The sequence below is a fragment of the Dromaius novaehollandiae genome, chromosome 1, assembly GCF_036370855.1.
Source record: "Dromaius novaehollandiae isolate bDroNov1 chromosome 1, bDroNov1.hap1, whole genome shotgun sequence".
Classification (NCBI taxonomy): domain Eukaryota; kingdom Metazoa; phylum Chordata; class Aves; order Casuariiformes; family Dromaiidae; genus Dromaius; species Dromaius novaehollandiae.
In genome coordinates this window covers 54,836,872-54,852,662 of record NC_088098.1, presented here as the reverse complement: position 1 = coordinate 54,852,662, position 15,791 = coordinate 54,836,872, and the positions used below count along the sequence as shown (strand labels likewise).

The following is a 15,791-nucleotide window of genomic DNA, read 5'->3' as shown; positions in this document are numbered from 1 at the left end:
ATAGTGAAAGGTTTACAGCTACCAATTAATGGCACTTATTGCTCAAAGGAGTGAAAAAGACATACAAACAAGTGAAGGAGCAGGATACTACATGAGGTGAAAGAGATGTCTAGTTATATCCAGACAATGCCTATCTAGACTACTGGGGTCATGCAGTGAGGTAACCTGAAAATAAAGCTCAGCTTTCCTACTTCTGCTGAGCAAAACACTGTGGTTAAAAAAAAAAAAAAAAAAGCTGTAAGGGTATTTACAATAAATAACTGCAATGGCAATGAGAAAGACATGGAGACTTAAACTCACCAGATCAAGTCAAGCTCCTAATCTAAAGACAGAAAGAAATCTAATACAATTGCTCCTACATCTCATAATTACTTTGTTACAGGGCCAGGATTGCTACACATAATCCCACACTGCTTCCTCCCTCCCTCCCCAACACAGAGAAGCAGGTGATGGATCAGACATTGCTGTCTTTACCACACCAGCCCCAGTCTGGCTACAGAGGACTTCTTTCTCTCCTGCTATCATGTTAGAGACTCCCAATCAGATTAGCTAAAAACCTGGAAACCTCATTAGTGAAAGCCAGACCTGAATTTAATCTCTCCTTCAGAGCCAAAAGCAAGAGAGAAGAAGAAGCCCTTACCCCAGATCAAGATGTTACTAAGTGCAAAATAAAAAAAAAAAATTCTTTAAACAAAGATTTTCTAGAAAGAAAGCATCTGGGTTAAACTGAAGCTGTCTGTCCACCAAGAAAGTTCCATGAAGTGAAAATTCTCATTTCACACTGGCTACCGTATAGCTTCCCATGCACATCTTTGCTGATCTGGTGACCCAACAGCAAGAATAGTTCTGGATTTTCAAATCAGAAGAATTACTAAGGGGTGGGAAAGAAGAAACCTGTGAAGTTGGACACACTGGTAGTCACCAAAAGGATTTACCAAGAAGATCCAAAAACATTCCTAAATGGGTATAGTTAAGTGCAAAACACTTATCCTCTGCTCAAAGAACAGAGGATACCCCCCAGAACAGACAGGCGAGTCTCCTTACAAGAACTGCTCTAAGTAGGCAGTGCAGCAGTAAAAGACGCAGAATACCTTTTAAAAGATGTCCAAGAGGGCATCTTCAGGAAATAAGGTTCTTCACAATTTCAATATTAAATTACGCTACTTCAGGCCCAGCCTATATTAAAACTTGTACTTTAGCTCGTAATCGGGCTTAAGGCAGGAGCGGCTGACCCTAAAGAAAAGAATGTCGGCTGCCACAAAGGGGCTTGGCTGCTAGCCGTAACAATGTACTTGGACATTTTACACCAGAACCAGACCCAGTATAAATGCTGATGTCCAACAAATCCAAACTCACCATTTGGCTGAGGGTAAACATTGTGTGCTGAATTGGTATGACACCTTCCCTGAAAGACCTGCAGGATCTGTGACTGGATTTGCCCTTCAAACAACCCTGGCATACCTTACTCAGCCTGGGCAAAGTAGGATCACAACTCCCACAGCATGCTAATGCATAATCTGTCTTTGTACCAGTTAACAGTTCAGCATATCTCAACAGATATTCCGAATAATTTCCTCCTATAAGGAAATTCATACACACACATTACAAGTACCAAAGACTTGAGCTCTTCAGTTGCTGATGCTGCACTGTGGAAGTAATAACATCTCCCTTTAAGCTGTTGCTACATATATCCAGTTCCCATCAAGATACAATGAAAATCACTTTCTTTATTTAGCAGTACCCGAGAGGGCTAAAGAGCTTGATTTTGGCTTTGCTATTTGTTCATTACTGGAACACACTGCGATACTGATTTTCTGTGCATATTAATTTCCTGTTACGTTTGTTCGTACTTTGCTTTACTTTGCAGTAGCAGTACAGAATCCTGAAAAAATAACTTCATTCTAAGAAGGGAGATTTCATGTGTGACAGCTGTATCTTATAATCCAGTACATTTCATTTGTTCCAAAGCATCTCTTCCTTTCTTCATGCAGATCCGTTGACTGGGATTTCTGTCTTCTTCTAAGAGGCAAATGAATGCTTAGAGAAGCAATGCACTGAACAGTACAACTGTGACTGCTTTAGAACTACAACATCGTGAATTAGAGCAAGGGGCAGGCGCCCTGATGGACTTGAAAGGAAGGCAAGATAAGTTCATAAATACTAGAAACAACCCAATGGGACATGCTATTCCCTACTCCACCAGCAAAGCAAGCAAAGCAGACTCTCACAAAAATTCTGTGTTGTTTTGCTCCCCAGATGCTAGAATTACAGCAATAACAATAAAACAGGGCCAAGTGTGCACTGGCACTGAACATCTACATTCATTAAGGCTGAGAAGATAGACTGGGAGCTTAGGATAGAGATTTTAAGTTACAAGATTTTCAGGAATAAAGAATTTCCTGAGCCCTTGGCAATGTGGATCATGTTTAACCCCTTACCAGGCATGTTGCCACATACTGCCGGAGGCCTTAAAAAGCATTCAAGTTACCATATATCTCCGCAAGCATTCCACAATAGAACAAAACAATTTCCATTCCATAACAAACAAGAGGATCAGGAAGCTGTTGGACTAAACATCCATACGTGCACACACACACACACACACACACACACACACACTCTCATTTACTGCAATCAGGCTCTTACTTGATTGTCTCTTGCTGGGTATCCATGATAACCTGAAGTCAGAGGCTCGTTCTGCAAGACAAGAACAGAAAAACTGAATGTAACGGTTACAAGGAATAGAAACCAAGGAATTATAGATCTGTCTCAACTCAGCTGAAAACAAGAACCTGCATGAAATGAAGAAAGAATGAGCTAAGATTATTCTGCTAACTTCTTATTTTCCATGTGAGTTAATACACCTAAACACAGATTCATTTTCAACTGCATATGCCAAATTATGCAGAAAAAGAAAAATCACAAACATAAAATAAGCACAAATTAATACTACCTTACACCCTATAATTTCACTTGTGCATAATTTCTGTAATTTTCCAAATAATTTTTATATGCAAACCTCATTTACCATCATGTAAACTGAACAAAGTACAACATAAAATTACAGAAGCAGCTGCCCACCTCACTCAGTACTGAAGAAATACGTCTCTAAACATCAGTCATAAAAGTGTCAATTTTCTCTTTTCCAAAGCTATTCTAGTACTTTAACATGAACTTAAAAAGAAGTCAGTATAACTTAAATTAGCCTGGTAATCCTGGACAATATCTCACACATTCCCAAAAAGAAATCAATACTCTAGACTTTCTTCCTTCACCCCAGAAGGGACTCTTGACCTGCAATTTTCGTGCTATTGGCAACTCTGTCACACTGTTTTTCAGGAATATATGAACTTCCAACACTTCTGGAATTTCTCTATGAAATTCTCAAACTCTTTTCTAGTTTAGCAGTGTGGTGTGGGTTAAGTTAACACACCTAACAATACTACTAAATGTTCATTCATTTTCTTTTAATCTGCCTCCAACAATTCCTATTCAAAATGGGGAGGGGGCACAGCCACACGTATCCCAGGCATGCATCTTTCTCCCTAGGTGAAGGCTAAACTGAGCTGGATAAAGCCTGTTTCTGTTCCATTCTGGTACTGCTGCTCATTCATGAGCAACTCCATGCAGGATGCTAGGGGGAACGAGGCCAGCAGTCCTCCATGATTAGTTTTTAGCCTGCTCCTCTCTGCTGTTACGGTTTATGAGGAGGAACTCCTAAGCCAGCCCCGCATTTTTTTTGAGGAACTCATGGCGGGAGGAGGAGCAGAGGGAAAGGGGGAGGTCCTGACAAAACAGGGCAAAACTATCCCAAATTATCAAAAGCAAACTTATCCTGGGACTGCAGCTTCTAACATAAGGTTGACAGTAACCATACATTCAGAAACTCTTCATAAGACCTTCAGCTGACCATACAGATGTTTTGGTTTTTGTTTTTACTGGTGCTGGAATATTTCGTTTAAACTGGCCAGCTCCTAATGGAGAGAAGCCTTCTGCCCTACACAGAACACGAGACCACTGATGTAATTTCACAGTTTATGCAAGAATGCTTTAACATAACTTATGCCAAAAAGCAGGACGCTAATAATTCAACACAGGGACTAGCAATGCTATTTTAAGTTCATATTTGTCCTCCCTGTCTTCCTCTTCACCTCAGACCTGCCCAGGGGATGCTCTGCAGCAACTTGCCAGGAAACAGCACGCCTCTCTCTTCAGCCTCTCATGCCAAAGCTGGAGTAACAGGCATGCTACATAAGCTTCAAGGACAGCAAAACTTCTGGCAGCCAGTTTAGCGGATTTAGAGTAATTTGTCATATAGAGCACCCTATGAGTACTTTTTTTCCCCTCAAACACTGTAGTAAAGAGCAAGCAGGTAAGGCACGAAACTCCACAAATACAAGAAACAAAAGAAAACACAGAGAAGCTGGAAGAAGCAAGTGAGGACTGAGAACTAGAGTATTACAGTCCAGGCTATTTTTTTTTGGTTTTACTGTGAACTTCAATTAAAAAAAAAATAATAATAATCAAGCAACATCAAGATGAAAATGCACAGCTATAACTCTTTTCCTCATATAAGTATACATTACAAGAAAATACTTCAGTTGTAGTTTCTCACACATGCTACACTTTACCATTTCAGATAACAGCAATGCACATCTGTTTTGTATCTCTCTTCTGAAAGACCAGTCCAGGTACATTTTTAACAATACTTCTACATGTGTTCAAGGTCAATACCACGTGTCCCAGTAAACTCTAATCTCTTTCAACATCTTGGAAACTAGGAAGGTTTTCACAAAGAGAATAAGGAACAAATGGGGAAGTTAGCACTACAGATCAATACATGGGCAATGAACACAAGCATAATGTTATAAATGAAGAAAGGAAAAAATACATTATTTTGAGGATGAAGGTCTTAGAGACCAACAAAAGGAACTGTCATGACTAGCCAGTGACAGAAAAGAAACAAAACTGAACTTCATGGGATTCCTGAAGTCAATCAAAGACACATCCTGTCTAGAAACAGACAGGTTTTATAAGCAGAAGCAAATCACAAGAGCATGAGAAGGAAGACAAAGATGATTACAGACTTCTGAGGGCAGTCCACAGTATGTAAGATGGCAGAAAGATATAAAATAAACCAAGAGGAAAAAAAAAAGTCACAGCCAGCAACCTCCACTTTGTTTTTGGAAGATGAAAAACACAAACCACAGACCAAAGATGTTTGGGGCATGCTGTTGCATCAGAAGGTAAAAGAAGAGGTGAAAGAAGGTTACTTTAGGAAGCAAGATTTTGGAAAAAGTAGAGGTTAGAAAGAGGGCAGCAGCTGGAGCATTAAGGTCACAAAAGGGCCAAAGATATCTCTGCCTTTCATACAGAAATGCTGCCATGAAGTACTGAACTATTTGCAAAATCCCCGCTGTGCATATCATTGCTCTAATTGAATTCAACTCTCCAAGAGAAAGCAGGAAGTGCCTAGGGAAACTGTCTCCCGCCAATAATCTCCAGTGCTGCCAATTTTACAGGTCACTAATGGTGAATCTGGGGCCTGCTGCATGATTATTCCATACAGAGGTTGCTTTTGTTGAAGCCTAAACAGAGCGAGAAGTGAAAGAGTTAAACTCCTATGACTGGAACAGAACAATCCAGTTATAACCAGAGAGAAAATCCCTGCTAGGCAGTATGGGATCGAAATGAGAAAAAGGGAGCAGAATCTGAGGATAGAGCTGAATCTCTTTCTCTGCCTGCACATGCACAAAACTAATTTTACAAAATGAGAGTGAAAAGAGAGAGGTAAAATTTAACACAGATAAATACCCTGCTCACAGATACAAATGGAGTTCGTCTTCCAGTATGAGCCTGGTGGGACTAGGCAACCCCCAGCTGATTCCAGTTCTCTCACAGCTCTCGCCCACCAATTAGATTTCTCCTTCTACACCAACATGCAACCAGACATTCATAGAGAAATTTAGTTAGGTGGTGCTATCCCACAAAATCAAATCAAATTGCCATTGGGATGTTTCATTACTTCGTTTACTACTGAAAGGCATTTCTCAGCTGCTCATAACCTGCTTTAAAGCAGGAAGAAAAAAAATAGAAGATAATACACTACATCAGATTTCATCAGTAAGAAGTGTTCAGTTCTACACATGCTGCTACCTATGAAAGAGGACAGAGGAGTGGAGTACTCATTATTTAGAAGAAATGTCTAGCTGTAAGGTTTAAGAGTCCTCTAAAACAGAGCTAAATTTTAGCTCAAATAGGCCATAATTCTTTTTGACCTGACTTGACTCCAAAACAAATTCATCTTAAATTATGGACTCATCATTTTGTCAGCAAACTCGATCAGAGAGGCCTAACTCGCAATTGCTTTTTGACTACCAAACTGAACTTAAAGCCTGCAGCCTTAAAACATCATTAGTAGGAATTATGGATGAATTTACTAAGCTAACAATTCCTTAAGCAGTAGAATCAATATCTGTTGAATCCAAACTTAAATTTAAAATCAAACTGTCATGTCCTTTTTGTTGCAAAGATAACCTCAGAAGTGTGACCAAGCACGATCTTTCTTGACTGGGTTTTCAGTATGCCTGTTCTGCTGACGACGCTGAGAAAAGTGGAGTGAATACAAGGAACCCAGAAACACACAGACTAGCAAAATGGAATTTTTGAGTGCTAAGCGCAAACTACACATTTACCAGATACTTACAGTAGACAAACAGAATCCATTTTTTCTAAAACACAAAGAATAACATTTTAAAAAAAGGGGGGGGAGGGAAGCACTGAAACATCAGCAACTAAGCTATTAATCTCAAAGTCACAAATGCAAAAAAGCAAAGCTCATGAGCCAGACACCAATTCCAGAAGCGTTGTCAGAAGTTTAGTGGGTTCACCATCATTTTTTGCTTTATTTCTTCCATAGCAGGAAAGACAGAATCCCTCTGTTTTAGGGGCTCTGACAAAGTATTTTAGCAATTCAACTGTGACAGAGCACAAGGAAGACTGTAAATGCCTCGACTTTATTACCAACTAGTAAGAAAAAAAGGTATGTCTTCTCAAAAGCCTTACTTGTACAAGTTACTGTAAATCAACAAAAAGGAAATACCTATTTCTTTGTCTAAGTGTGTATGACGCATTCAGATTGCCTTCTTGATTGTCTGTGCCATCTCCCTACTTCAAATTATGTGTGCACAAAATTAATGGGAAAAGCAGCATCTAAGGCTGAACTACAGATTATTAATAAAAAAACTGAACTAAAGTAGTTTTTAAATGGATCTTAATGTCGCCTTTCTCCCTTGATACTTATCCTAATTTGATGTATAGTGCTCCCTAATCGCTCTGTGGTTCCAATAACTGCATCTATAGCATGGGACGCCTCCCTTTAGCCGTCCTCGCTTTCAATTAAATTTGGTTCTTGGCTTTGGCCAGTTTTCTAACATACGAACATCGTGCAACAGAAGAGGTCCATTTAGTACACTCACAAGGAAGTGAGTAACATCAAAACCACAGCTTATGGAGATGTAAGTAACAAGACTTATATTTTACTCCTTACTCGTTCTTTTTTTTATTTTTAATGTATATTTAAGGACTAAAAGCAAGAGGTTGTGATAAGAGGCACCACACTAAGTACAGGGTGCACCACTGTGCTTGTTCGCTTAAAAAAAGGAAAAAAAAAAAAAAAAAAAAAAAAAAGATAGGCTTGCTGACGCGGATAGGGCTTTCCACACCTGCCTGAATCGCTGAGGCTGCTCCTCCAGGGAAATAAACCCGGAGGAGCTGCAGCCCCAGGACTCTGAGGTGGCAGGAACCAGGAGAGAGGCGGCTCCCTTCCGGAGGAACGGCGGGGGCCTTCCCAGGGGCGCGGGGCCGGCAGCCGGCCCGCAGCGCATCCGGCGGCCCTGAGGCGGCCCCTCTTCCTTCCTGGAATTCTGGCCCCGTCACCACGGCGACCGCGGCCTCCGGCTCAGGCCCCGCCGCCCGCCAGGTTTCCCCTTCTCCTAAAAATACCGTGTTTTTCACTAGGAGCGGGAGCTGAGCTGGGGACGCGTGGTGGGACAGGTAGACTTTCCCTCACCGAGAGGGGCGGCGCTGGATCTCCCTCCTCCGCTCAGCGCTGGGGCGGAGGCCGAGCCTCTGCCAGGCCACGAGCAGCTGCGCCGGGCGCCCGCTCCCGACGCAGGGAGTTTCCCTTGCGTCATGGAAGCAAGCCAGCGAATGGGCTGAGAAAGGCCTGTCAGTACTTCTGTCCTACATGCTGCTCAAATTCCAGGTCTCACCAGCTCTTCAAGTGCTGTAGGGATCGTGTAAGCCCCCCCCCCCCCCCAAAAAAAAGGGAGGGGGAGGAGAGAAAAAAAGAAGAAAGAAAAAAAAAATCTGAATTCCTTGTGGCATCACATCCAATATTTTCCCACCTACAATGTACATTTCTTCAATAATGCAGATGTTTGGGCTTTCGTTTGCTTCCCTGGACAAAACAAGCGTTCAGCGAGGAAGCAGTCCTAGGCACGCAGCTGTGGGTCAATACCTGTGTGCCCCAGTAAAACCTCAACAGCGAAATGGCCGTGCATTTCTTCCTGCCCGATGGCCACAGGCCTTTGTGCGGCTCGCTCACAGCAGAGCCACCCATTTCCCATCAGGCTGCGCTGCAAGGAAAACCGAAGCTAGGCATAAGAAATGCCACCAGAGAAAGCAGTCGCAGCCACTCATTCCCCCTTGCGTCACCTCCTCCACGGTGCCAGGATAAGCATTTGTCTTCCCCATGTGGAGAACTGGATCAGGCAACTAAGGCAGATCAAAAGTAACCATGTATTTTTCTGTGTGTTTCCAGCTGAATCTGCTCTTCAACCTGGCTCACACCGTGGCCGCAGAAAGCGCCTGCCAGCGCAGCTGGGGATGGGCGGAGGGAACGCAGCCAGAGGTGCCGAGAGGAGACAGGTCCGCTGCTTCAGATGCAGCACCCACTCGAAGGGGCTTGCCAGCCTCCAGCCCCCAAAACACAATGCCCATCTCTGCAAAAGCAGTTCAACATCCTGAAGTCCCATACATCCTGTAGCTCACTATTGAGTTTGAAGGCTCTCTGCTGTAATTAACAGGCAAGACATCAATCACGGCCAAGCAGAAGAGAACCCAGACCAGGCAGAGTCTCACAGAGCAGGAAGCAGAGAGCAGAAAGGCATGCCAAGAGACACGCACTTTTCAGGGCAGAGTCCCAACTCTAGGTTGTTTTACTATCCAGTGACATAGTAAAGACAAGAAAGGAAGGTGATGTCAGATTTACAAAAATAGCCTTCTGCCCTGACCAGAATTTGAATAATTTGGAGCAACTAGCCAGGCAAGCATACAAGGTAGCCAGTAAGGTTACCTTAGTAAAGCAAAACTACAACTTTCAGAGGAAGCTGTGTCTCCAACAAACAAAGCAGCAGTGAAGTCACCCAGATTTGCTGGTGTGATTTTCTGGCTCAGAAGGAGGGATTAGCATATCTTTGCTATTCCTTGCTTTACCAAGGCATTTCCTACTTTGCTGTTTTCCTACCAGCTTGTCTTACCAACTCGCACAATTACAGATGGATCCCAAATAAAAGAAAAAAAAGACTTAAAAAAAAAAAAAAGGCCCTAAACACATGACTGTAAGAAGGCAGAAGGAAGACGCATTTGAAATATGCATCATCTTAACTCCAATCTCCTGGCACTTCTGTTCTGAGAAACTGTATACATACAACAAGAACAATAATCTGTAAAACTGAATACACACAAGTATGCATTTGACCCAACTATATAAAAAGACAGTATTTAAGCTTTCAGGCCAGATAAAAACTTAGTCTGCAACGAGTTTACAAATATACTTCCAGATTCTAAGCTGACAGTGCCCACAGGAAACTACCATACACAAAGACAATGCCTATAATTTTGCAGAGGGAAGGAGAGCTTTCATGCACAGAATGCACTTTCACAGCTAAAATGGAAGAGCCAAGTAATTTACAGAGATTTTTTACAACGGTTCAGGGTTTTCTTTTTCTTTTTTGGTATAGAAGTAGCTTTCTGGAGGTCAGAAGAAGCTCTCCACCAACTGGGCTTTTCATTCTCCACATCAGTCAAGGGATGTTTTTGGCCTCTCAAAGAGATGATATTTCATTAATTTAATGGAACTTTAAATGTGAAAAACATACAGGTTTTTTGGACTACATATGGCAGCACCTTCACATTGCTCTGGCCATAAAGGAATTACAGCCTGCTGGCATGACCTATGCTGGCAACAATACAGCCAGTGCAATTTAAAATACGTGGGACTACTGCAAACCATGTGACATCTGTGATCCAGCAAATACAAGGACAATCTGCATGCAAGGAAGTCAGTAGCACAGAATATTGATTTCCCTTCTCTTTTAGTAGGCAATATCATTTTAAAATGGCAGCTCATCTTCAGCCCTGCTCTTACCTAACAGGAAGCAGGACAGGCATCCTAACAAGGCTTTCAAATCCAGCTCTGGGGACACCTTTGGATGCCATGATTACATGGGGCTGAGGAGGCATTTCGCACTTAATTCTTGTTAATCCACTCATTACAGGGCAACACAGAACATGAAAATCCAGCTTGCGCAAACACATGACAGCTACAAGTTTTGTAGGGTGAGGAAAGCTATAGAATTTTTGCTTAGCAAGTAGTTTTACTGCTTATGCTTTCTCAGAAGACAGGATGGAGAATATGGGAGAGAACAGAAAAGAGAAGAAAGAGCTCAGATGCAGAAGGGAAGTCAGCAGATGAAGAACATCTTGGCTGATGAAACAACAGCCTCCGGGTATCTGCAAAAAGACTAACAGGATAGAAGCATAACAAATAATTTTTTGCTGGAAAGACAGTGTATATTACCTGCAGAAGACAAGACTGAAGCTAATTTGTCAGTTAGGCATAATGAGGCAGTGATATAAAGTTGCATCGTCCTTGCTTTTAGGGCGTGAATTGGCATGAAGAAAGGTGAAACAGCATGTGATTCAGGGTAAACCATGTTGTATACCAAGTCCAGGCAAATAGGTGTGAGAGAAATGTTCTGTGCCCTGGACATTCTGGCCTGATTGTATTAAGTTGCCCTAGATAGTTATAGAAATCATTTTCTCAGGTTCATGTTACAGACTAACTTCTCTTTCCCCAAAGACATTAGTTCTTTGAATAGCCCAGGAGTTTCATCTTCTGGGTGCTACAGCTGCCCACAGCCTGCTGGCAGTGGAGAAAGGGCAGACCTCAGGAAGGAAGGGTGAAGGCCCAGAGCTGAAATGGCAAGGGGTTAAAAAGTCTGGGGGAGCGAGGAAGCATGGAGCTTGGGACACCGGGTAAAGAAAAGGAAGGCTTCATGAGCGTTTCAGCAGGGACGGCTGGTTCTGATTAAGCCTGTATGATTGCAGGCTGCACAGGAAGTGCTTGGGGGGAGGGAGCAGGTCTCAGTCATCGCCATCCCAAACACACTAGTAATCTTTGTGTTCCAACAGCACCATCTGGAATCAGTTAGCAAGAAACAACTCCCAGGCCTTTCCTCCACAAAAAAAAAAAAAAAAAGTGTCACACTTAAGACCATTAAGTCTGGCCCCTTCGTTCCCCCTCCTGGAAAGTTTCTCTTCCTGCAATAGCAGCAAACAAAAGGGCATCTATGCAAGAGAATGAACCTCCTCAAGTAAAGCTTATGCAGCGCAACAGCCTTCTCTGCTCACAAGAGGCATCACAAGGTGGCATGACAAGGGGCAGAGAAAGAGATCAAACCCTCCCTCACTGGGTTACATGTTCCTGAAGAAGTAGCACCAGTGGCAAAGTATCCAGGGCACTAATCATACCTAGTAAGACGAATACAGGGAGAACCTGGAAAACTAACTCCAGCTGTAGCTATAGTATCCCCAAAGGGGAGCCACACATTTAAGAGTCCTGGCTCTGAATTTTGGCCCCTTCAAAACTCTCATCTCTGTGCCAAACTGGTGCACAGATGTGAAAGAATCCACTCCAGGGAAAAAAAAAAGCATTCTAGATGCACCTAAGAGTTTTAAAGCTGTTCTTAAAAGGACAGAAAGATCATGATGCAAAGCACATCATTGTAGTGATGCTCCCTTGCTGTCCGGAGGTATCAAGAATCAAATGAGCCACAGAGACTGAACTAGCCATTTCCACCCTTGAAAGGGCTCCTTCCAATAAGGACTGGACAGCCCATTAGTGCCTCAGCACATGTTCTGGAGACAAAGAGAGCGTCTGTCTCCAAAATTACATTTGCTAGTATTTTGAAAGGCAAAAGGAGAGGTCACGACTGTTGAATTTGACCAGAGTAAATCACCATGTAACAGTTTGTTTATTAGAGAGATACTCCCTTGCATAAAGCTCGCAACAGTTGCTAGCTCTTAACTACCCTAAGAAGGCCTTTACCCTTCCCTTCTTGCTTCCACCTTTATTCACCTCTCTCCTGTACATCAGTATTTTTCAGGGTTTTTCTTCTAAGTGCTACACACTTATCTACAAAAAAAAAAAAAAAAAAGTTCAAACACACCTAAACAAAATCAAAGCAAACCTTTCAACATAGCAGTCAGGCAACTGCATACGAACAGTAACACAACTGATTCCTACCACAGCACTATGCCATTCTGTTGCACAAAACATGCCTTTGCTTTTCTCCTTACACCCACCCTGTACCTGAATGTCATCTCTCTGAGCCACAGACACTCTGAATTGAATGTGGCCATATGCCAAGACCCACTATTATCTGAGTATAATTTATAAAAATATATTTTTTAAAAGTCTTAAAATAACAGATTTTTTCAATCATTAACCAAGAACTCCTTGGAATCCACTTCTGTTATACTAACCTCCTTGCCACTCCTGCAAAGCTAACTTTTGCTAAATGTGATTAACTCCTCTGCCCTGAGATGCTGGCATGGTAGCTGTCGTCACACCTCTTTCCTAAGTATACGAGAAGTGACAAATCCTGCCTAAGTTATCAGAAATATCCACTGCAGACAAACTGTCCAGTACGACATGTTACTGCCAATGGTCCAACCCAGTCCAACAACTGAATCTGGCCTGGACTCAAAATATTTAAAGGAGGAATGAAGAATTACAATGGGAAACAATGGTTACAGCTAGAAAGGGGTTAAAATTGGGAGGAAGGGAACACTAATCACAAAGCCTCCTTCCCTCCCAGAGGAGGAACACCTCCTTTCTAGAACAGTTTTGAGACAAATTTCAGTGCATGCTTTGTTTTGAAATTTTAAGAGAAAGGAAGAAAGACCTGCCCTTCATTTGGGAGGCTGCATCCAAGAAGTTGGGAGAGCACTCTAGAAAGAAAGAAAGATTAAAAACAAAACCCAGCCCTGCTATAGGGACACAGTGAGGCATTTACAGTAAATTACTGTTTCCATTTAGTTGCACACAGAAGCAAGACAAACCACTCTTAAAGGCGTTTCTAAGAAGGATCATGTTACTGTGGAGAGCAAACTTATCCCACAAGGTACCTTTAAGTGGTCTGAATTCTTAAGTTTGGCCCAGATCAGAGTACTAGTCCTGCTTATAAAGGAAAAGCTGTTGCTGCTGCTGCTTGTAATCCACCCAGAAAGGCCAAGAACTTTATGTATTAATGGAAAATGAAGCGAGAGACTGCCAGCAGTATCAGACATTGCAATATTCTCATACCATTCTACATCCCAAGTATAAATACGGCCTTCAACCACAAAAATAGGACTGAAATCAAACAAGAGGTCATAGGAACAATTCAGGTCTGGGAAAGGTCAAGACAGTTGTCGGAGATCTTTGTGGTTACTGCAGCATTAAAATGCCAGGCTGCTGCACTAGACACCTAAGAGGCTGAAAGTCTTAGGTCTGCTGAACAGGCAAGAGATAGACATGGTTCCTGCTTGTAGCATACCTTAGTACTGCAAAGTATTTCTGTCATTTAACAGCTTTAAGTTTAGTTAAAGCCCCAAAAAACCCTCATAGACAGAGGACAAAAATCCTCATAAATAGAAGAGAAATTCCTTACAGACCTTACATCCCACCCTATTGTCTTTAAAGATATTCCAAAGCCACTGGAAAGAGACACATACATACACACACCCCCTCAGAGGAGGTCTCAAAATCCCAGATTGCACATTCCTGCAAATACCACACAAAAGCATCAAAGCCTCATCCATTCCCCATCTGCAAGGCAATGTAATAAATAAGTCACTCTACCAGCAGTGGAACTAACTGAAACTAGTTTCTTATAGCTTAGTATCCTCTGATCCCCTGGCTACTTCCCATCCCAGCCTTCTGTAGCAATAACCACAGCTCCCCCCTCGCTCTGTCCCCTACAGTATTCCCACCAAGCAAAGAACAGCACACGCTGCGGCTAGTCCAGAGCTACACGCAGGCAGGCTGGCTGGCCAGCCAGCACGTCTGTGCTGACTGCCCATTTAGTTGCTCCATATGGAGTGCATAGTACACAAATTCTGACTGCCTTTCCCTCCATAGGGCACTAATCTGGATCTCTCTCACTTAATCACCATTTTTCATGAAGCTTTTAGGAATGTGGTATCATTACAGTTCTTCCCCTTTCTCCTTCTGCCCTTTTTAAAATCACTTTTAAATGTGATTGAAATTACCATTGGGTTCGTAAATGTGTATGTGTGGGAAGGAACTGTCACAGCACATTCATGTAAGTCTCGTTTCCTTCAAAATTTAGTCTGAAAACTCTTCCCTGTGCAATCCCTGGAGATACATTTGCATTAAGAAGTTACATTTCCCTTCCTAAATCTACAGATAAAATGCAGAACAGGATAGATCTCAAAACACTCTGCTCCTGAAATTACAGCATCATGTTTCTTCCTCGAATGTGGCACATTCACCTGAAGGAAACAAAAAAAAGGGAGCTATCCTCCCACTGAACACACAAACACTTCAAATTAGCTACTGAGAAACTGGCACTGGAGCAAACTCCTGAACTGGAGCAGACCAGAGGCACCATGGCAAAGAGTATACAAGAAGGCCAGTCAAAGCTTCAAAACATGTCCAAGCATCACGGCTGTTTGTCCCCCCCCCCCCACACACACACACACACTTTTTTTGTTTAACTCTTTAAGGATTCTTTGTAAATTTAGCCAAAAGCTAAATTCAAGCTCTAGACAGCTGCAACTCCATAAATTCAACTGTTTGCTCCTTCCTATTGCAACTCTTCAGCCCAGGTATAAAGAGATTAAAAACTCAACTCTGCTGAACTACACAGTGATGTGAAACACCTTCTTCTAAGAGCAGTTTTACAGTCTGATTAAGCCAAGTTAAGCTCTCACTACCACCAAAAGGGATCACCCTTTCTTCCCTCTCCTGCTCCCAAGTATGTATCTCTACTCTATCTCATGCATGTGCACTAGGGATCACACAAGAACACAGTGAGTCAGATCAGCTTGCCAATCCTCCTGAAAACTAATCCCTCAAAAAGGAAAAGGATTAGCTTTACATACAAAGGTGGTCATTACAGGCCACTTAATCCTCAACACCTGTAGAAAGAAGGGTGTAGGACCACATGGCTGGAGTCAGAGAGAAAGCGGGACTCTTCTTTCAGTAGAAGCAGTCTTAGATCAGCTTAAACCAATAGTGAAACTGCACCAAGGTGAGCTCTGCCTGCAAAGCTCTTTCTTAGAGGAATGTCAATCCTTAACATACATAGATTTCAAAGCTTCTGGTACTGGCACCTTTAAAACTGCTTGAAGATTCAGGGATTTTACTCTGTTGAAGAATTGATTCTAAGTGATATCAAGGAGTCATCCAAGACAGACAGAAGAAAGTCTTATTTTTT

General features: G+C 42.3%; 1 protein-coding gene across 6 annotated transcripts in view; it reads right to left on the bottom strand.

Annotated features, from left to right (window-relative positions):
- The window catches only part of RBFOX2 (RNA binding fox-1 homolog 2), a 177,626-nt gene that overhangs the window by 136,006 nt on the left and 25,829 nt on the right, over positions 1-15,791 (bottom strand). For all 6 annotated transcript variants that reach the window (XM_064513143.1, XM_026117967.2, XM_064513137.1 and 3 more), the window contains exon 2: positions 2,647-2,697. In XM_064513143.1, coding sequence (XP_064369213.1) covers positions 2,647-2,697 — 51 coding nt within the window. The remainder of the gene's footprint in view (positions 1-2,646; positions 2,698-15,791) is intronic.